The 22208-nt window shown below is 37.9% G+C and overlaps 1 protein-coding gene across 2 annotated transcripts in view; it reads left to right on the top strand.

The window, feature by feature from the left end:
• The window catches only part of Fmn2 (formin 2), a 288272-nt gene that overhangs the window by 157144 nt on the left and 108920 nt on the right, over window positions 1-22208 (top strand). For both annotated transcript variants that reach the window (XM_038349911.1, XM_038349910.1), the window contains 5 exons: window positions 4776-4867; window positions 5014-5143; window positions 6157-6303; window positions 10380-10439; window positions 10993-11113. In XM_038349911.1, coding sequence (XP_038205839.1) covers window positions 4776-4867; window positions 5014-5143; window positions 6157-6303; window positions 10380-10439; window positions 10993-11113 — 550 coding nt within the window. The remainder of the gene's footprint in view (window positions 1-4775; window positions 4868-5013; window positions 5144-6156; window positions 6304-10379; window positions 10440-10992; window positions 11114-22208) is intronic.

Raw genomic sequence — 22208 nt, 5'->3', positions numbered from 1 at the left:
ACCCCAGAAGACAAACCAATGTTTGGATTTAAAAGAAGCATTTTGCTTAATATAGAACTATTTTCCATTTTGTTTTTGAAGTGGTCTTTAAAGGCATAAACTAGTTTGAAACAACTGTTTACTTTTGTCACTGGAAGTGCTTGCTTCAGTATGGATACAGCTAAAAAGGATTTATTTAGTCACCAACCATGGAGGGAACGTCTACTGCATAGACATTCAGGGTTTCCTGCAGTCTATCCAAGAGGCTCTTCAAGTAGATCCATTTCACCATTGCAATAAGATGGTTTTTGACATTTTGACAGTGGGAGACATGTCCAACCTGCTGATATTGTGAAAATACATTGTATTCTATAAAGTTTACCTCCAAGAACCACACAATTGGGTTGCAAAAAGATTGCAGGTACTTACAGTTAGTGATTCTTCTAGCTATAAGCTCTCTCACAAATAGTGCAGAAGAACTCTCAAGTTCTGGAGGACAAGAAAGCTCCAGTACACCTTCCCATGGCATACTGTTTCAGGCACACTTTGCCCAGATGTGAGTGGGTGATAGTATTGATGCTGTAGGCTGCTGAAGTTTAGTACCAGAAACTCAATAATATATATTTGAAAGATACTTATTTTTCTAACTTACTGGTGCTATAATTTGGATAGAGTTTGAATGTCCCTTACAAAGGGCCAAATGTTAGACACTTAGTACATTGTGAGAGGTGCTAGAACTTTCAAAAGGTGGGGTCTAGTGGGAGGGCCTTATGTCATAGAGGGAGCTGCCCTCAGAAGGGTATTAACAGAGCTCTTATGAAGCTATAGAGCTTGGAAAAATCCGGAGATTTTCAGTGAGTTTTAAAACCTAGCCCACATTCCTCTTTGACTTTTATTGGCAATATGGCATCTCACTTCCACCCGTACTCCCTCGACTTGTCATGGCGCTCTCTGCAGATCTGTACAGTTCCTTTTGGACTGTGACTCCGTAAAGCTAAGAACTAAATGAGCAACCATTCTTTATGAATGTAGCCTGTGTCATGATTCCATCAGTGCCACTGAAAGCAAGGATTAGTCTGAGAATTTCGCCCTGAGACCATGAGTGGACTGTGTATATGTGTGCGGTATGTGTAGATGTGTGGATGAGGAAAGACATGACCTGAGGTGGCACTAAGTGAGCTCCATAGAGGAAAGGCAAGGCCAGAATAGACACCATCATACACATGCATCTGTGAAGAAGAACAGCATGTGGGTGCCCTGGGCAAGGGGAAAGTTCCTCTCTGCTCTCCCCGAACTACACCTTCTGACCAAGGCAGCTTTGCCTCTTCTAAAATGAGAAGGAATGGTTTGAGCACAAATGGGATCACAGAATACTTAGCAGTAGTTAAATGTGTCTGAATGCACAACAACCAAAAATTCATTCAAAATCAAAATATAATGATGCTTTGGTTAGGTGATTCTAGAAGCCTTGCTCACATTGCCTTGCAAGTCTTCTGGTCTTGCTTCTGAACACTTATGTGTACTTTGTCCTGCATATGCACAAACATACAGTTGCAAGAAACATTGCCTGAGCATGTTGACTCGGGTTTGAAATGATTTTATGTTATAGACTATACTGTTCGACAATGTATACAGGATTTTATATATAGTTTTCCCACTCGCCTTCCTCAATATGTATCAAGCCATTCTATCTTTGTATTTATTGTATTAGGATGTTTGATTATAAAAGTGATTGTTTGAGGAGCTCTGCAGATCTGAGTGGACTGGCCATGGTGACATCCAGGCCTGGCTGCTTGCCAAGAGCCAGGTCTGGATCCTTGGTTTGCAGCCTGGGTCTGTGTTGAAGTCCATTATCTGTGTTGTCACCAAAGGCCACACAAATGCTCAGGGTCTGGCTCTAAACCTGTGGCCTTGTTGGTGTCTGAGAGCCATGCTGTCATTGGGACTGCACTGATCAGGATGGCCTGAGCTGCCACAAGGACCTCGGTGACTTCTGATCCGAACTGCTGCTGAGGGCTCTGTCTGTGCCCATGGTCCTGCTGCAACTGGAGTCTCAGCTGATGTCTGCAGCCTGTGTTACCATACGGGGTCACAAGAACCATGCATGAAGAAATGTAAGGGCCAAGCTGAGCTAGCTCCGCCTTTCGCTGATCCTAGGAAAGCTAGCCCTGCCTGTTGCCTGACAATTCAGCAAGAGAGCTGGCCCTGACCCTCACAGGAAAGCTAGCCCCTCAATGACCTGGGCATGGGAGGCTTGACCCTCTGCACTCAGGAGAGATGGCCCTACCACTCACCAGAAGCTTGGTCGAACTGACCCTCATGGCCTGAGTGTAGGAGAGCCCTCTCTACACCTCACCTAAGTGCGGGGTGGGGGGGGGGGGCTAGCCCTAGCTACTCAGGCTGACCATCTCAACTACCACTCAGGCCCACATCTAGGGCCTTGGGTTGGCCCATCCTAATATCTGCCCCATCTATGACCCACTGAAACATGTGAAGCATCTGGTCTTGCAAAATGATGCCCTTTTGATCTCCATGGGTTGGAGCAACCGCAGGATATCCAAGAGGAGTTTTGGAGCCGGTCCAGTGATGGTGGTGTACTAGAAAACAGAGGCCTTGAACAAGAGCCATATCTCATTGGAATAAAGATTTGCAAGCAAAGCAGGGAGGACAAAGCCTATACTATGTGATACATACATGGCTCCTAGTGCCACTAAGAAGAATGAAGAAGAGTTGGAGAGTTGGAAAAGATGGAGGGGCAAAATGATGTTTTGTTTGTTTGTTTTGGTGGAGGATATTGAAAGGGTGAAAGGGAAATGAGTAGAATTGGGGTGTGTGATGTAAAAACCCCAAGGAATCAATAAAGAAATTACGTTAAAAAACAGAAACAAAAGAATGATTGAATTGCTGACTTCAGTTTCTTAAAAACACAAAAAATGAATCTTGACCTTTGATTAGGGAAGAATTTCTGGCAAAATTTGATAAGGCTCTGATGCACACTTTTGCCATTTTGCACCAAGCATTTGTGTGAAGTGGTATTTTCTGCACTGAAGTTTATAAATTGCCAGTCAGCTCTGAAGAACGCGTAAGTTGTCCCACATCCGACTGCACAAATGCTCATACAGTACTTCATTTCTCATATAAAACAAAACGAGCACATCCGTCTCACCACATGGAAGTGCACTTTCATGTTTAGTAAAGTGGCAAATGTGTATATAGATATCAAAGGTGTTTTAAAATGTCTTCGTGATTTATTACCACCAAATTGATTTTGTATCTTTTTTACATATCTGTACACTCAGACTTACAAAAACTCTCTTCTTGGGCAAAATGGAGTTAGAGGTAAAAGTTTAAGAAGCCCCTTTACATATAATGTAGTATATGAAGGATTTTACATTTAGTAATTCCCAGTAATCCCTGGCTTAGGAAGTGACTGTGGCACTGCCAGACAGCCATTTGCCTGGAAGGCATGGTTTTAAAGACTTAGGGAAACTTGTATAGCTTGATGTGTTTCATAGTGTGATTGTGTGTTTCATAGTCATGCACACACACACACACACACACACACACACACACACACATGGGCATTTAGGTAAGTCCTCTGACAAGATGTGTAAAAAATAGCATTTTGTTCAAGACACAGCATCAAAGCGGCATATATAGTTATGTAGCTATGTTGTAGCTAGTTGAGCTTTTTTCTTTCTCATGTGCTTTAAGGTATAGAATGAATGTGGGTGAATAAATAGCAGATAGCTTTCATGTATTTTATTTAATGAAGAGATAATGAGAACTAGAAAACTATATCTAAGTTTATCTACTCATAGTCTTTGCCTTGTCAGTATTTACAAGCTTAATATTCTTATATTATTTTGGTCTCTCATGCCAGTAAAATGGATAAAGTCTTTTTAAAAGGATATCTTATAATATGGCTTCAAGAGACATTATGATGATAGCTGTGAGACTGATTCTTTACACAACTGAGTAATAAATGATTTTTGAGACTTATTTTTCAGTATGTGTAAGTGTGTATAAAAGCATGTATGTGTGTGTGTGTGCATGCATGCACATGTGAATGCAAAGGCCTAGAGGCTAAAGTGTAAGATGCCCCTGGAGTTGGAGTTACAAGCAGTTATATGGAAGATACAGTATGAGCTCATTGGACACATCTTTGTGAGGTGTGAAATTATGTCTGGATACAAATAAAACTGATATCAATAATCTGTAAGAAGAGATAAGTGTGCATTCATGGGATTTCTAAGTAGAAAGAAACAGAAGCAAAATATGGCTGGAGCTATTTTTCTATCAAAAAATCATGTTCAACAAAAGCATGAAAACCTTTCATTTTTGTTCCATGTTTTAATAGCTTAATTACACTTTATTTGCTCCAAGTATAACAAAAACAACACACAGTTCCTGTGATACTTATTTTTTAAGACATTCAACATCAAATTACTTCCAAATTTAACTTGTTTGAGATCTGAATGAGAACGATTAAGTTAAAACAAAATTATGGCCTTCTAGAATGTAATATAAATAGACAAATTAATGAAAAATGCTATTTTATGCTCTAATAATATCTTTCAGATCACTAATAGTCAATAGCATTATGTGGGGAATTTAGGCACGATCTGGATTTTGTTACGCATATCTACACTTTAAAATGCCTCACAAATCGTCAAGTTTTAATACAAACAGATGCTAAGAAAATATAGAGAATTTTACTGTATTGCAATCATCATTATCAAAAGGAAACCCTTGAAGGGATTTTTTAAAAAAGACACTTGGCTTTGTTTTTCCAGAGAGCACAGTCAGATGAACTGGAAAAAATTGAAAAGCACAGTCGATCCTCCAAGGACAAGGAAAATGCCAAGTCTCTTGACAAACCTGAACAGTAAGTGTGTCCAGGGACCTGGGAGGGCAGTGATTGGCTTCTCAGCAATGGGAAGTGATGGTTCCTGAGTGCATGTTTATTATCAAGGAAGTGCCACTGTTAGGGCGGCTTAAGCTTTCCCTCCCTCCTTGCCTTTATCTTTCCAGGTTCCTGTATGAGCTGTCTCTAATCCCCAACTTCTCAGAGCGAGTCTTCTGCATCCTGTTCCAGTCAACGTTTTCAGAGAGCATTTGTTCAATTCGTCGTAAACTGGAATTGCTACAGAAACTGTGTGAGGTGGGTTCTGGACCAGAAAACTGAACACAAATTCTAATATTTAATTGTGATCAGTAATGTTCTTATTGATTTTTGTGATTCTTGTTTACTTGAAGTATTTGTAAGTTCAAAGGATAGTAATCCCACGTGAGGGGCTATTTGGGGACTAGGCTTCCATAATAAAGTATGTGTTTAGACAAATTCACAGGGTAGTGGGACCACACTGAGATCCTGGCTATTTTGTATCAGTCTCCTGGGATCTCAGATACCGATTTTTTTTTTTTTTTTTTTTTTACAAAACCAAAGCCTCATTTTCCATATTCTCTTAGATATCATACTTCCAAATGGAAGAGGTTTGAAGGCATTCTCTTTATTTCTTTTGGGGTTGTTTCTTTGAAATGGCCCCTCAGTAAAGTGTTAATATTTATTGTATCCAAATGATGTTTTGGAATAGTCATTTGACTCTGTGGAAAATAAATACTCTTCTAAATGCAACAAATAAATTTTGTACAGGGGGGACGACAAAATTAGCCTTTAAAGCAGTTTATCAAAAATCAGCAAAAGTGTTTTTATTGCGGTAAATCATCTCCCAGAACAAAAAGATATTACCAGGAATACCTTCAGAAAAAGTGACACAAAAACCTGAAGACAGACAGGATTCTGGGAGTGGAGAACCTGAACTTATGGGTAACAAACCTAACTCTGGAATTCAATTTTTATAACTGCTTTTTGGGATTCTACAGTTTGTGCCAGAAATTTGTGTTGTTCCAGACACTGAGATAGTTAAGGATGATAGAGGTGATGTTTTCTAGAAATTCTCATTGTATGTGGCCTAGAATGGCATCTCTTGGCTTTTACACTCATGCTTGTTGGTGGCACATTGTTTGAGACACTGTTTTTAAAGTGTACAAAATAATCTGGTTTGACTGTCACTCAAAACCATGATAATAATATAATTAGCTTGATCTTGATTTTAGATGATTCAAATAAAATGGCATGTAAGAGAAAAAATTATTTGCCATCCTGTCTTACAGACATTAAAAAATGGACCAGGGGTCATGCAAGTCCTGGGTTTGGTTCTAGCCTTTGGGAACTACATGAATGCTGGAAACAAGACGCGAGGACAGGCAGATGGTTTTGGACTAGACATTCTGCCAAAGCTAAAGGATGTCAAAAGCAGCGTAAGTATTTTGTGTTAATGGTTACACCAAATTGAGGACATTTTATTTTTAAATAGGTTTGGTTTTAAACAAGATATAAGTATCCCTTTCTGTTCTGAGGTCAAAAGTTTCAGACACACACACACACACACACACACACACACACACACACATGCACACAACACATGAACATATATTTATGCAACTTTTGAAGTAGTATCTTACATAGTCCAGAATAACCTCAGACTTGCTATGTTAGTAAGAATGACCTTGAACTCTGCATCCTTAGGTGTGAGCCTCTATTTCTGGCAAAAGTTCTGTTATATTCTACACTAGGTAAAAGTCAATCATCTGGGTATCTGTCATTTAAAGGAGTGATCATTTTCTTACCAGAATTGTGAATCCTATGTGTAATGAGTAATTATGTATTTTTTTTTTTACTAAAACGAAGTATTTCTTCTTTTATCAAGCCTAAGTTTGTTTTGGGGTGTTTGGTTTGAAGCTGAGGACTAATCATTTTCAGTGAATTTGAGACTCTTCCTGTCTTTTCTTATCTAAGCAGTATAGAAAATAAAACAAGCACGAATGAAAGTAGTTCATAAATGAAGTATAAAAGATGTTCCCACTTTCTTGTACACTGTTCCTTCTACTGGCCTGTATGACAGTTGTCTAAGTCTGATTGTAGACTTAGGTTTTTTGATTTTGTTGTTGTTTGTTTTTTGGTTCTCTTTCTATTGTTATTCTTTTTTGTTTTGTTTTATTTTGTCTTTTTTTTTTTTTTTTTTTTTTTTTTTTTTTTTTTTTTTTTTTTTTTTTTTTTTGTTATAGGGTTTCTCTGTGCAGTCCTGGCTGTCCTGGAACTAGCTCTTTAGTTCAGGCTGGCCTCAAGAATTCCACCTGCTTCTCCCTTCCAAATGCTGGGATTAAACATGCGCATCACCACCACCTGGCTGACCTAGTTATTTTTAACCCTACTTCCCTGCAGTGGTTTTGCTGCTGTTGTTTAGAATAAAGACTGAGGATACTGTTGAGGTGAAAATGGAAGGGTAAGGTCAGGCATAGCAATCACAGATGAAAGTCTGAGATGGTAACCTAGAAAGTAAGAGTTGTGCTTCCCTTCACGAGAATTGCTGTGCAGAAAGAATACCAAGGTGGGAGAAAATATGAGAGGACTTTTAAGTACTGAGTTTGAATAAGTGAATGTAGAAGTGAAATTGTCATCTGGAGAGAGTACAGTCATCATCCTCATGAGAGAAAAGCAGAATTCAGTCATTGCCCTCATGAGTTATTGCAAGCAATCTTCATCTTTATGAGAGAGATGCAGCATGCTGTCATTGTCTTCATGGGAGAGATGCAACATGAGGCCATTGTCCTCATAAGCAAGGTGCTGCATGCATTTATCATTCTTGTGAGAGAGATGCACCATGCAGTTGTCCTCCTGAGAGACATGCAACATAGAGTTATCATCCTTATGAGAGAGATACAGCATGCAGTCATTGTCCTCATGAGAGAGATACAGCACGCAGTCATCGTCCATGTGAAAGAGATGCATCATGCAGTTATCGTCCTTATGAGAGAGATGCAGCATGCAGTCATTGTCCTTATGAGAGAGTTGCTTCTTCTGGGGTCTAATCAGTTAGGACTCTTGACTGTTTATTGTTTCTCAATATTTGCACAAATCATTCAGCATCGTTTTTCTCAGGAACTGCCATGCCAGACACTGCACTTCTGAAACTGAATAAAAGTCTTTTTGGTAGTCCAGTTTGGAGTTATTTGTTTGTTGTTTGTTTGGTTTTGAGTCAAGGTCTCAGGATAGACTGATCTCAAACTCCAGGCAGTCCCGCCTTAGCTTCCCCAGTGATAGGATTATAGTCTCAGCTAGCTTTCTCTTGCACACACACATCGGTTAATTTTTATGTCCTTCATGTGTGCTCAAATAAACATGTGTATTCAAGTGCTATTGTATTTATATTATAAATATTTCATAAAAGCAAACTTCTGATTTATAGACATAATAAATCATATGTGTTTTAAAAAGATCTATTTTTAAAATGTATGTTTGCTGAGACAACTTTTGCAAATAACATTTGAGTATAAAAAGGGCAATATAATGTTAAGCTTATAAAAATTTATTGAAAATATATTCTGATAAACAATTGTTTAAAATTACTTATAAAGATGGACTGTGTTTTCTATCTTGCTTCATATCTCCTCCTCCCTCTATTAAATTGTATTTTTTAGTTTCAGTAATCACAAAATAACTTGCAATTAAAAATACTTGGACAAGAAGCAAAATATTTAATAATTAGGCTTCCATTGTTCTCTCATAATATCTATGCAAGATGTTTTGAATTGGAATTTTCTTTAGGATGCTAATGTAAATGTATTTACTCCTCACTAATATTTATAGAATAGACACTACAGTTTCAGGTCAACCAGATTGTCCTTTCATTGGCAAGCCTTTAAAAGATGTTTTACTGACTCATGTGCTTCTATTTCATAAAATGACAATGTAGGACTAAGAATAGACCTCAAGTTGTTTGAGCCACAAGCAAATCCTACTGATGGGTAAATCTTCAGTGGCCATATTACAATACCCCATGAAACTGGATTACTGGGTGACGTTATTCTTTTCATAAATACAGGAAAACTCATGCCTAGATCTAGTAACAGAAGCCCCGAGGACAGTTTAACAAGATTTATTTGCACAAGATAAAGTTCTAGGGGCAGGTAATATTACAGACCAAAGATGTTTCCAAATGCTCTGTCTCCATCCAAATCAACGCTGGTCATATTTACAACCAGATTCATGAGAGAGAGAGAGAGAGAGAGAGAGAGAGAGAGAGAGAGAGAGAGAGAGAGAGAGAGAGAGAGAGCGAGAGCAAATCAAAGCAATTGACATTTGTCTTACATGGACATGATTTGGAAGCTGTCACCCTTCAGTTGATTTGAAAGACTCTCTGTTGTAATTAGCCAAGTCTCAGTGGCTTGGTTATCAGTGTGTACTTTTAGGAGCGTCAAACTGGATTGTAGTTCACTGTGTAAGGAGGCCGTTCTGGACCAACTTTATCACCAGTGTGTAGGGACCAAATTAGGTCTAATCTCTTGTAATTTAACAGAGGAAACATTTCAGAGAATTTATATTGTGCACTATTAGGTTTTCTCTAATTTAAGTTATCTGTTGATTAATTGGAGCATGACAAAAAACTTAATTAAAAATTAATACTTCTAGATGTGTCAGGAAGGGAGCAAAATATTGATTTTTGGAAGCTTTAAATATTATTGGATATAAAATAATTTTACATTTTCAAATGAAATGTAAATTATCTTAATAGCATAAGTGTTTATTCCTCAATCTCAGTTGTTAATATAACAAATTGTAATGTGCATTGCTATTTAGAAGTTTTCCACTTACCTGAAATACTTTTCCATTTCTCTGGTCTAAGCACTAAAGAATTTCTGTCAGATCCAAAAATTATTTATTATGGTAATAATGGCTAGATCCATTATATGGGATTACAAGCAATTACCTAATTATGATGATATTTGAAAACCTAAGTACTAGGCTGGAGAAATTACTCAACTAAGACCTCATGCTGTTCCTTAGAGGAGTCAAGTTCTGTACCCAGCATTCACGGGGAGGCTCACAACCACCTGTAACTCCTGTTCCTGGGAATCTAGTGTCCTTTTCTGGTTTCCGCAGGCACTGAACACACACATGGTGCACACACATACATGCAGGCAAAACACATACGCAACATTTAAAAGAACAAAAGTACTAATCAAATTCAAAATAAATGCATTAAATAAAACATATAAACATTGAGTTAAATTTCTGATGGAGGGAAATAAAAACAGCAAACTATTTATATTTGAGCTCCTCTCTTAAACAGGGAAGCTTCCTCTTGGCACTTATACTGGAAGAAACAAATCTGCCATCCAGCCCTTTAGATACAATGATCAAGGCCGTGTAGAATATAAAACCACTCAGAATATTCCCAAGTTTATATGTGTACTCCCTGTAATTTACTTCACTCTGTAAACTTAATAATACATGATAATTGTTAAGGATGTGTTACTTTGATCTTTCTGCCTAGGACAACAGCAGAAGCCTTTTGTCGTATATTGTCTCATATTATCTTCGAAATTTTGATGAGGTAAGACTGACTTTGCTTACAGCTCTATTTTGATTTTCTTTTCCTTGCGTGTGTGTGTGTGTGCGTGTGTGTGTGTGTGTGTGTGTGTGTGTGTGTGTGTGTACGGGGCATGATATGAGTGTGATGGTGTGCTTGTGCAAACTTGCAGATGCAGAGGCCGGAGCAAGACTTGGGGCCCTTCCCCTCTGTGCTCTTCCTCTTGTTTCCTCAATGCAGTCCCTCGCTAGCCAGGAAGTTTGTCATGTCAGCTAGGCCGATAAGCTGGCTAGTCTGAGGTCTCAGATCATCTTATTTCTGCCACCTCCCCAACCAATCTGAAGTTACAGGCTTATGTAGCCATGATTGACTCTTTCCATGGGTGCCATGGATTTGAACTCAGGACCTAGAGTATGGCAGAGTAAGCACTCTGGCTCATTGAGCCACCCCAATGGCACATGCCTCGTTTCTGTAGGATGATTCCGTTGTGTTTTTCCAGTTGTTTTGTTGGGGTTGCTGCCATTCCTGTTGTCTTTTTTTCACACTGATTTGTTTTTAAACCGTGTTTGCTAATTAGGATGCTGGCAAGGAGCAGTGTGTCTTCCCTCTGGCAGAGCCCCAGGAGCTGTTCCAGGCCTCACAGATGAAATTCGAAGACTTCCAGAAAGATCTCAGAAAACTTAAGAAAGACCTGAAAGGTAACATATGACCCTGAACTTACATTTTTTTAAATATATAATCATAATGATAGATGATAAACTTTTAAGGATTTTTAAAATAAGTGAGGCAGAAACTTCACTTGGCGTTTTTTATCTCTTTATGTACAGCAAAAGAACCATATGCCCATATTTTTGTTTTTCGTTGCTTCAGAAAGTTGGGCACTGGAAATTCAGCTATCCAATCATATCTGCCATTTGAGTCACAGTCCATTCTGCTGGGCACAAGTTCACATTTTGCTTTTATTTTGTAGCCATGAACCTTTGGATAGCCTCCCTATCATGGCTGGACACAAATCCTGTCGTTGTTGAAAGATTAATAGTTCAGGCCTGTTCTCCTTTGAAATACTTGCCCAAAATTCTGTGACTCGTGAACACTTGTGAAAACGAAGCGTGTTCTGTGCACACGAGGTTAAATGACACATGTGTTTACTGTTGTATGGTGAACAAAAAAAGCCTAACATCATGTAGTTTTGATTAGTGATTATCTGAAATTCCTCAAATTTCTTTAATCAGTAATATTTACAAACAAGCAAATAGTCTTCCAAAATTTACTTCTTCCTTCCTTTTTGTGCCATTTATTGTTGTTATAGTGTTGGGAATCTATTTCCACCGTTGTTTTGAGTTATATTATTTAGTCAAAGAGAACATAAGGTGACATGGAATTTTCATTTGATACTGTGTTACCAAATGATATAAAGATTTAGTCACTTCTGCACAAAATTTAAAAAAAAAAGTTCTATTTTTATGAGACCCAGTCTCAAAATAGGAAATGAATTTACCCAAGTTGGTCCTGATCTGTCACCAGATTTATGGCTGTTATATTCTGGACACAGATAAATTTAAATGGATTTCAATAAATATCACAATTTTTAAAGTTCTTATATATTCACATGGTACATATTAGGTGTTTGTGAGATGTGGTCAGTTTCCCAAACACAGTAACTGCTGTTAGAAGAGCTTCAGTTCTGTCCCTTATCTGTGTTCCATTCCAATTATATGTGTAGATACCTATTGATTGAGGATAAAAATGTTAGCTTTGCCTTATCTGAGTTTAACAATTATGTGAGAACTGTTTTTGTTCTTGTGGGAAGTTATGACAACGCATATTTAAGTTGTTGAGATGGAGATATGATGAAGGTTTCTGGGAAGAGTGGCAAGTGGGGGTCAGTGATGGTTGGGTATGTACAAGATATATTGCATACATGTACAAAGTTTCTAATAAATACTTTTTAAAAAGATGGTTGAAAACTAATTAATTCTTAAAGCATTACAAAGAATTCCTATTATAGAGTTTGTGACAATTCAAAAATTATGTCTTTGTTTAGTTAGACTTTACATACACAGTGGTGTGGTGCCAGGGGTGTTTCTGGAGAGGTTGGGAAACCTTCATATATCCATCAGCACCCCATTCTCGAAAATTAGGATTTCATCATTTACAGATGATTAATAAGGGGAATGATGTTATTAGTAAATGTGAAGTTACACAAACAAGCACATAGTCACTTGCATGTGAGCACTCAGATACACACATATATAAACATTTATAGTATTATACACACACAAACGTACATACAAGCACACAGATGTACTGTTCCCACATACATATACCGTCACATACACAGAAATGTTCACACATGTACTTAACACATAATTGAAAGCATATGATACATGAACATACAGATCCTCTTTAGAACCCACTGGTATTAACTGTACATGAAGCCATGAAAATACGAGATTCTCAGAAGTCTGGGAGCCCAAGAGGACAAATGTTCCGTAATGGGCTGAATGAAGGATGAGTAGCCTCCACTATGTCTCTTGAGCAGTTGTTTTCTAGAGCAATGTATTAGCTATAGAAAACTACATATTGGAGGATAATCTTAGTATACATAAAAACCACAGGAGGTTAAACAAGAGTTAGCAGCCATGAAGGCTTGTGGTTTACAGAGAGGAAAGATGAATGTATTCAAAGACCAGTACCATTGGTCAGCAACTGTAACATTTTCCTAGCAACTCCCTTCTTTGTGGGCTGTATCAATTCAGTGTCATAGAATGGGAAGTGTGTGAGCTTCCCAAGAACTCCTTAGTTCATGGCAGGCAGAAGGACAGAAGACGGAAGATGATTCTGGGGACAAGGTACACACTCCATAACCCACTTCCTTCAAATACTTTCAACCTGTCAGTAGCCCATTCAGCCACGAACTCATCAATAACTGAAAACACTATTGAAGACAATGCCCTCAAGACATTGCTAGCTGGAAACCAAGCCTCCCATACATGCATCTCTGGGGAGGCCATGCCATATCGAACCATAATAGGGGGTTCATGAGCAAATAAATACAGAAACTGCAGCGTTAAGTTTAATTGTGAGAGGAATTCGCAGTATTGTACAGTGGAGGGATGTGCAGTAGTTCTTTGGTTTATTTTATACAGAGCACCTATTGTTTTTTCCCCACAGAATGCGTGGTGGGTTCTCTGGCTAGTGGAGCACAGCTAACACATTCTGAGAAATGCAGGCTTGGTACTGGGTTAGGGGCACAAACATGACGTGCCTCTGAGCTCACAAGGAAGCAAGTTCATGAAACACTTCCACCGCTTGTTGTTGTTGCTGCTGTTATTTGGACAAATCAGCTTAGCTTGAAGTGGTGTCGAATTCTGAGAATTACGAAAATATCTTTTATTTTCAAAATCTGATTATTTTCATAGTGGAGATGATTTGGGCACAAGGAAAGAAATTTTATGAATCAAAATTTGTTTCCAACTTTTGAGAAATAAAGAACCATCAGAAATATAGTTTTTTTGTATCGGCGATGTATGAAGTTACTTCTTTTTGTTACGCGTGGTTTGGGTATGCATAGACATATATTCATGTAATTAAATTGAGGTCAAATTGGAGGTTTTTTATATGAAGTTATAGTACTTAAAAATAGTATCTACCTTGATCTGTGTAGTCCTTTAAAACTATTGTTTAATTTGTTTTACGTTTAGATTTATTTATTTTTTATTTTATGTGGATGGATGTTTTGCCCAAATGTGTGTCTGTGTACCACATATATGCCCAGTGCTCATGGAGATAGAGGACAGTATCAGATCCTCTGGAGCTGGAGATACATGGGGTGGTTACCATGTGGGTGCTGGGAATCAAGCCTGGGTCCTCTGGAAAATCGGCCCATGTACTCAACTGCTGATTCATTGCTCCAACCACTAAAATAATTTATTTTTCATAATCAAATTTGGGGATTCCTTTAAGAAGTTTCATACAGCCTGTCTGCACATTTTTAGAGGCAGTTGTTTTAATCAGATATATAAGAATGGTTAAGCACATAAACAAGCCATTATAATTCTCTGTGGTAAACATTCAGAAGCATTTGCAATTCATGAGATAAAATTGAATTAATAGTATGATTATTTGTTAATGACAAATGTACCATCCCCACAAGGTTGCTCATTTACCATCTGGCTCTCTTGTTTCCGCATACTGTCTTCATTTTTGTTTCTGTGGAAACTGAGGGACAATGAGTTAGGGCTTGGACATTTTAAGGAAACACCCAAACCTCATCTTAGCACTCCTATGAAGACATCCATTGAGTTGGGTCTTTCTTTTTACCTGAAGATTCCCATGTCTGCCCCTCAGGATGAGAATCAGGCTTCCTAGCTCAGTGAAATGCCTTTGTTCAGCAATCTTGATTTCTTCTGGATGTCTGTAGCTTCTTTTTGATACAATTGCTCCAAATGATGCCTTGTGACTTAGTGTCTTTGTCAGGTAATACAATCTATGGTAAAACTATGTCAAAATCTCCATAAGTCTCTGAGCCTGGCTTACAGATAGATTCTGATGGACATGAACAAACCTTATTGATATCACAACAGAGCAACAAAGTCCCATGAGTGCCTTTCAAAAAGACAACAGTTAAACCAAATCTGGCATTTTCTTTCAAAGAACATTCTACTGACTAAGGAAGCTTACTGAACTGTGTTTGTTATATTACTAACACGTAAGCCATTCATCAATCTTAAGAAAATCCAAGGCATAAGAAATATAAAAACAAAATCACTTATTTGAGTTTGTAAATTCAATGACATAAGCAACAATTAATTCTTTAGGGCAAGGAGGCAGAGGAGGGTAACAAGCAACAGAATTCACTGAGCCTAAGGAAATGGGTCATTCAGGAATACACTGGTCTCTTTCAAAATATTGGTTATGTTCTATCTCTTCAGTTGTAAATTGAATATATGGATATTCATTTAATTATTATTAATATTTTATGTGCATGTTATATGTGTTACTTTATGTGTATGACGGGGTTAATAATCTTATTTGAGAAGAAAGGAAACTGGGCAACCATCCAGGAATGTTTGATTTAGAGTTGAAACTGAGTAATCTCAGCTCCGCTAATTTAAACTGTGTGATCATTCAGTCTTTTCTGTTCTTTATGAAGAAATTATATAACTTGCCAAATTCAAAAGTAAACATAGCTAAGGAACATAAGAAATTTAATTAAAAGAATAAACTATATTAAAGAAGAAGAATATAATACTCTTCTTGGAGGTAAAAGATTAATATGAAAGAGAAGCACTTTTTTGGTTAAACAGTTCAAACATATATTATTTAGAAGGAAATAGTAAAAATAAAATTAACTGCTAATGTCAGAAAGCTGTTGGCATTTTACAGAAACATAATCCATTATTTTGGTTATTGCTTTTACTATTTCAGAGTAAATTAAGGAAAACCAAAACCATACTACTTTAATAGAAGTAATTTAATATAGAGAAGTTAACACATATTGAAAGGTCAAAACAGTACCAAAAATGACCAAGTAATATAGGAAGCTGCCATCATCCATGGAACTCAGGAAATAAGGGACGTTGAGGTTAGAGTAGAACAGACACCTTTAGAAGGAGTGCCCCATGGGGCTGGACCTAAGCCTCAGAGAGAGTATACTTCTGCTGCAAATGCTGCCCTAAGGGCTTGGGAGAGCAGACCCTGGGGAGATGGGAATGGAGGCATCAGGACAATAGCACCTCATGGATGAGACTGAGATTCTGAGAGCTGAGTTTGAGGATCTGGCTGACAGTCTCTGCCTGGCTACACTGTTACAAGGAGTGGGGCCCCTTGTTCCATCCAGGCAGTCCAGCTAGCTTACACCCGAAATAATCACACAGAAACTGTATTCATTTTAAACTCTGCCTGGCCCATTAGCTCTAACTTCTTACTGGCTAACTCTTATGTCTTGATTTAACCCATTTCTGTTAAATCTGTGTATTGCCACATGACTATGGCTTACCGGCAATATTCTAACCAGTGTCTGTCTCAGGCAGGAGCTCCTGACTCTACTTGTTCCTCCCAGAATTCAGTTCTTTCTGTCTTCTCCATGCCTACCTAAGTTCTGCCCTATCAAAAGGCCAAGGCAGTTTCTTTATTCAACCAATTAACAACACTTAAACAGAAGGACCTGCTAAAGCACTACACAGACACTTCGGTTCTATGTGCAAACCCACCTGTGTACATATTATACATATTATACACATATTTATAAATGCACACAATCTTGTATATATCTGTTATACATAGCTTATAGCTTCTGTTCATTCCACAATTTACCAAGAACATTTAAAATACTTCTGCTGTTTTCCAAAAGTTGGAAGTTGGCTGTGCGGTGGTGGTGCACACCTTTAATCCCAGCACTCGGGAGGCAGAGGCAGGCGGATCTCTGAGTTCGAGGCCAGCCTGGTCTACAAGAGCTAGTTCCAGGACAGGCTCTAGAAACTACAGGGAAACCCTGTCTCAAAAAAACCGAAAAAAAAGTTGTAAGTTCACAGAAGTTAGTGTCACATGTAATCAGTGCAAAGAAAAGTAGAATTTAAGCATACATTAAGGCAGTGCCAAAATCACAGGGCACCTCCCATACATTACCTTGTGCTGAGAAACTCTTGAACAAACAGTTGCTGCTTCCATGCTGTAGATGAGGGAAATCGGGTTTGCGAGACTTAGAAATGTGTCCAGGTATCCTCGTGAGTAATAAAGGGTAGTTAAAATCCAGAACCTCTCTTCTCAGATACTGTGGCAAGCTGTTTCATCATTGGCTGTTATAAAATGCCTCCGATTTATTTGTCTGAGTTCACAGAACATTAAAAGAAGCCTAGAGACACCAGCTACAATCCAGAAATGACGTTCAATCATTTCTCATATAGTTTTCTTCGTACCAGGCCTGAATACATTAGAAATCAATACCAGTGCACTAGTAAAATGCCTTAAACTCATAAAAAAGCTTCCAAGTTTGTTAAAGTTTCTATTCATTTTTGAGATGTTTAATAGACTTTGAACTTCCCCCAAATTAAAAGCTGTAAGTGCCCTACCAAGTCCTTGACTTCATTCCATTTCTTTCTATGTCTTCTGTTCCCTTCGAATGAGGAAGCGGGTGGGTACCATTTTCAGCATTTCAGAAGCATGTGAATTTCAGATACCTGGACTTTTTTTCCTCCTTCTTGTCTCCTTCTACCCAACGTATGTTCCCCCCCCCCCATTCTTTTCTGTGTTTCTTTCTATAACTCTGCTTTCAAATTGTCTTCCGAACTTGAGAACTTCAAACTTGTGGACAAGAGTTTCAGACCCGAACACTTTGCTTTAAATGGATCTTTTGTTAACTCTCTGTTCATGGTCTGAACTGGAAAGCACCTTTCTTTGGAGGTGGTCTCTCTTGCATGGTGATGTGTAAAAATCATAGACAAAACATTTATGTATATAAAAGTTTTACTTCTGGGAGAAAATATGCTTTAGTATGAAGTATTTGCTTTGCTAATTTTGTACCACATGGAACCCACTAGTGAGACAGCATCACTAAAGCATAGTCAGTGTGGTATATAATTGAGTGGCTGGACATAATTGGACTTCCCTTTGTGGGGCACTTTGCCAGACTCCTTGATGCGGATGAATGTCTGCTGTGGGAGGGAATTTTTCCAGTTTCATCACTGATATGCAGCATGGCTGGGTGATAGTAAGAACTGAGAGGAAATAGTACTATTCCAAAGAAGTTCAGTGAACTGCCGAGGTCTTTAGGATAACCATAAATAAAACAGATTGCACTATAAACCAGCACTTAAGGAAGTAAATGAAGCTAGGCACCTGGCCAGTAGTCTTAAGATCCAGAATAACCTGGCATAATGACACATGCCTTTAGCACTGAGAATGCACAGATAGGCAGATCTCCGTGAGTTTGAGACCAGCCTGGTCAATAACACTGAGTTTCAGCAGGACTATATGGTGAGACCCTGTCTCAATAAATAAATCTAAGCAACAGTACAGTCATATAAGGCATTTGTACCCTTCATGAACATTCATGGCTAGTCCTGAAATCATGCCACCACCTGAGAAAGTGTCACAGGCTTTGATTTTCTTTGAATAAATTTCTACAGTATTTTAGGATACATTTGAGAGTGTTTAAAGATTTATGGAAATACCTATAGACTCCAGGTGACGGAATACCCATGATATTCATAAAATTTAATCTGATGCTATTGGTAAAAATCCTAAGTATCTTTGTGCTTGGATACCCAAGGCTTTGAACATCCCAGGGAAATACTGTGCATTGAGCTATATCCTGTCTTTGATCACTCTTTCAAATTATTGCAAATATTATGGTTATGATGGTGTCATCATACTAGGTATAAAAGGTCATATTTGAAGATTCTTAAAAACCTTGGTAATCTATAATAAGCAGATTTGTTTGGAGTAATAATGCTTTTATTCTAGTGTAAAGTTCCCTGTCTGTCATCTTAGGTAACTAAATGATAATCTTCTGTAACCGTTTGGAGAATTACCATTTCCTCTCATTCAGAAGAGTGGAACTCACAAATAATTTTTCTGGATTCTTTGGTAATTATTACTCTTCAGTCTTTTTATCACCCTGAAACTTCAATCAAACCACTAACTAGAGATAAACATACAAGCCTGGCATGGTTGTTCGTATCTGTAATTCCCATACTGGGGAGGCAAAGACAGGAGGATTACCACAGATTTGAGGTTAGCCTGAACTACATAACATGTTCCAGGTCAGCCAGAGAAACAAACAAAAATAAAATAAAATAATCAAACAAACAAACAAACAAACAAAAACCCCATACATTCAGGATTTTGGCTCTGTGAGACCCTTTCTTCGCGCATGCTAGAATATTGACTAGACTGACCTTGTACAGATGTTGTATAGCCCAGCACAGCTGATGAGAGTTCCTGAGTCATGTACATGTACAGTAGATAATGGTTGATGACAGTCCCATCTAACTTTTGGCTTTTATAAACTTTCTACACCCACTTCAGACATGACATTCCCTAAGCCTTGAGAGGTCATGGAGAAAGGAACCTAGGAGGAGCTGGAGAGAGGTAGTGAAGGATAAACTTGATCAAAGTAAATGGATTCAGTGTGAAATGAAATTAACTTATAGATTTCAAAAAATACACACATACATATGCAGTTATAGAATACTACGACTCTTACACCTAAGTAAGATGCATGTAAAATTAAATCCAAGTTTTCCATGATCCTGGAGGCTCCAGCCAGTGTTATTCACTCTTCATCCTCTCTCTCTCTCTGTCTCTCTCTCTCTTACACACACACACACACACACACACACACACACACACACTCACAGTCCAGGTTGTCCATTGTCCCTATATAGATGCCATTATTGCTCATAATCTGAAGCTTTTACTTCAGTGTTTATGAGATTTAGAGTCTGGCACTCCGTTTGCCACTTGTATGTTTGTTCCCACATGAATATTCTTGTGTAGTAGTGTCAATTGTATGGCACAAAAATTACCTCATGCTTATATTCTTCTTAGTGGACTCTGCACTGTGTGCTTTACCTACATGATATATTTTTTTTTTTATTTCCCAAGCTCTATGCATCAGGCACCATTACTTTCTCCATTTTTACAAGATACTGAGTCACAGAGGCCATATACCTAGTCAGTTTTAGACAATAGCAAGTGAAAGAGCTACTGTGCAGACCCCCGTCCTGGGCCAGGCTCTTGGCCTGTAAGTTAGATTTCTTTCTGGTTGCGCCTGTTTCTGGCAGTAAGAGATAACAACGGTGATAGTTAAACCTGCACAGCCCTTCTGTGTTCGGACCATAGCTCTGAGTACTTTACATCCATTTACTTATTTAACCCTCATAGCAATCCTAGGAAGGAGTTCACTTATTTTTTATGTACTATAGTTGGTGAATCTGAAGTACAGAAAAGCCAACTACCCATTAGAAAGTCTACACAGTATATCTTCTCTAGCTGCAACCCACGGGTTGCCTTGGTTCATGGAAGAAAAAAACAAAATCAGTTCTGTATGAAGGGGTGGCGAGAGGGAGTAACAAAAGGAATCTCGTTAGAGGGATAAGTTTTAAACAGCAACATAAATAGTATTGCGCATCCTTTTATATTTTCAATGTACATTTTTACTGACTCATAAAAATATTTTAAAAAATCAAATGTTAGTGGAGCATCAAGTGACTTGTTTGTTTGTTAGTTTTGTTTTTTTAAGACAGAGTCTCATGTATCCCAAACAGGCCACTAGCTTTCTATAGAGCTGAAGAATGCCTTACCTTTCATTACTTGGATCCACACACACAAGTACCCAGTGTGCATCCATTGTCTTATTGTTAGGAGTGAATACTTGATTGAATGTCTTTATCAGCTCAATGTATGTCTACAGTTAGGAGGCAGAAAACAAATAAGAAGTCAAGCCAGGCTATAAAATCTCAATTCTTCCCCAAGGTAATGTGCCTTATTCTCTGTGAGGATAAAGGGTAGGGGTGGGGGAGGGGAAGGTGGAGAGAATGGGAGGAGGGGAAGGTATGTAAAATAAAAAAAGAGAGCTTGTTTTCTTTTTAAAATAATAATAAACACCTCAATTATTACCTCTACTTCCTCCAGAAAAGCTCTCCCTCTCTCCCTGAAGCTCCATAATTTCCCAAAACAGCAACCATCATCTGAGGATAATGCTCAAACACATGAAACCAGGGGTCACATTTCACATTTAGACATATATATATATATATATATATATATATATATATATATATATGTATGTATATATGTATATATGTATATATGTATATATACATATACGCACATATATGTGTGTGTAAAACTTGACAGAAAATCACAAAAATAAATGATAAATGACGTCTTGCCTTTCTACACCCTTCAAAACAAATTGTCCTTCTTCCCTCTGAGAACCACTCGGTTTGTATGTCTGTGCCCATGATAACATCCAAACTTTAAACCTCACTTACTGGCATCCTTTCCCTGTCTGATTTATTCCTGCACACATAATAGTCACTATGAGGATTTTTATGTCTTTAACCTTGGAGATCATTTTCAAAATGGCTTAGATGTAGTTCTCACAGGTGTGTTCCAAAGAGACTACCCAGTACATTCTAAAATCTGTTTCTTCAGGAACAATCACTTACATACTTACATGCTAACTCTGATAATTTCAACCCATAAATATTTATTAAGTGTATGCCTTTCTGTCTGTTTATGATATATAATATATTAATACATATGATTATAATTATATAATATACAATATATATTTATGTATAACTTATAATTAATATAGATAATATATATTAATTTTTGTTCTTGTTCTTGGAAAAAGTGTACATCTCACTGCTTATAGGTCTTTGGAGGTGGAATTCTCTCTCCCTCTCTCTTGCTCTCTCTTGCTTTCTCTCTCTCTCTCTCATCCATAATGATATACAGATAAGGCCTCTTCTGTGGGAAAGAGGGGCAATTTGATTCTGGAAGGTTAAGGGTTTCTAGGACTTTTCTTCTAATCAACATGTTTGTTCTCTTTTATGTTCATTGTAGATATTAATGTACCTTTCTCAAAGTTCAGAGAAAAACTGTAGTTTTAGGCTGTGATTAACATTGATTGAACTTGGAGACTTGAGTATATTATGGCTGGAATATGCCAACTCCCTAAAACAGCAACCACACTTCTCCTGATCTAGGCTTGCTTCGGAGAGAGCCCCGAGATGTTGGCGGCTAATGTGGCTGTAGTAAGGCAGCATGTCCCTGCCT

The sequence above is a fragment of the Arvicola amphibius genome, chromosome 12, assembly GCF_903992535.2.
Source record: "Arvicola amphibius chromosome 12, mArvAmp1.2, whole genome shotgun sequence".
In the NCBI taxonomy this organism is placed as follows: domain Eukaryota; kingdom Metazoa; phylum Chordata; class Mammalia; order Rodentia; family Cricetidae; genus Arvicola; species Arvicola amphibius.
Note: the sequence above shows the minus strand (reverse complement) of the source record. Positions and strands in the feature narration are given on the sequence as shown.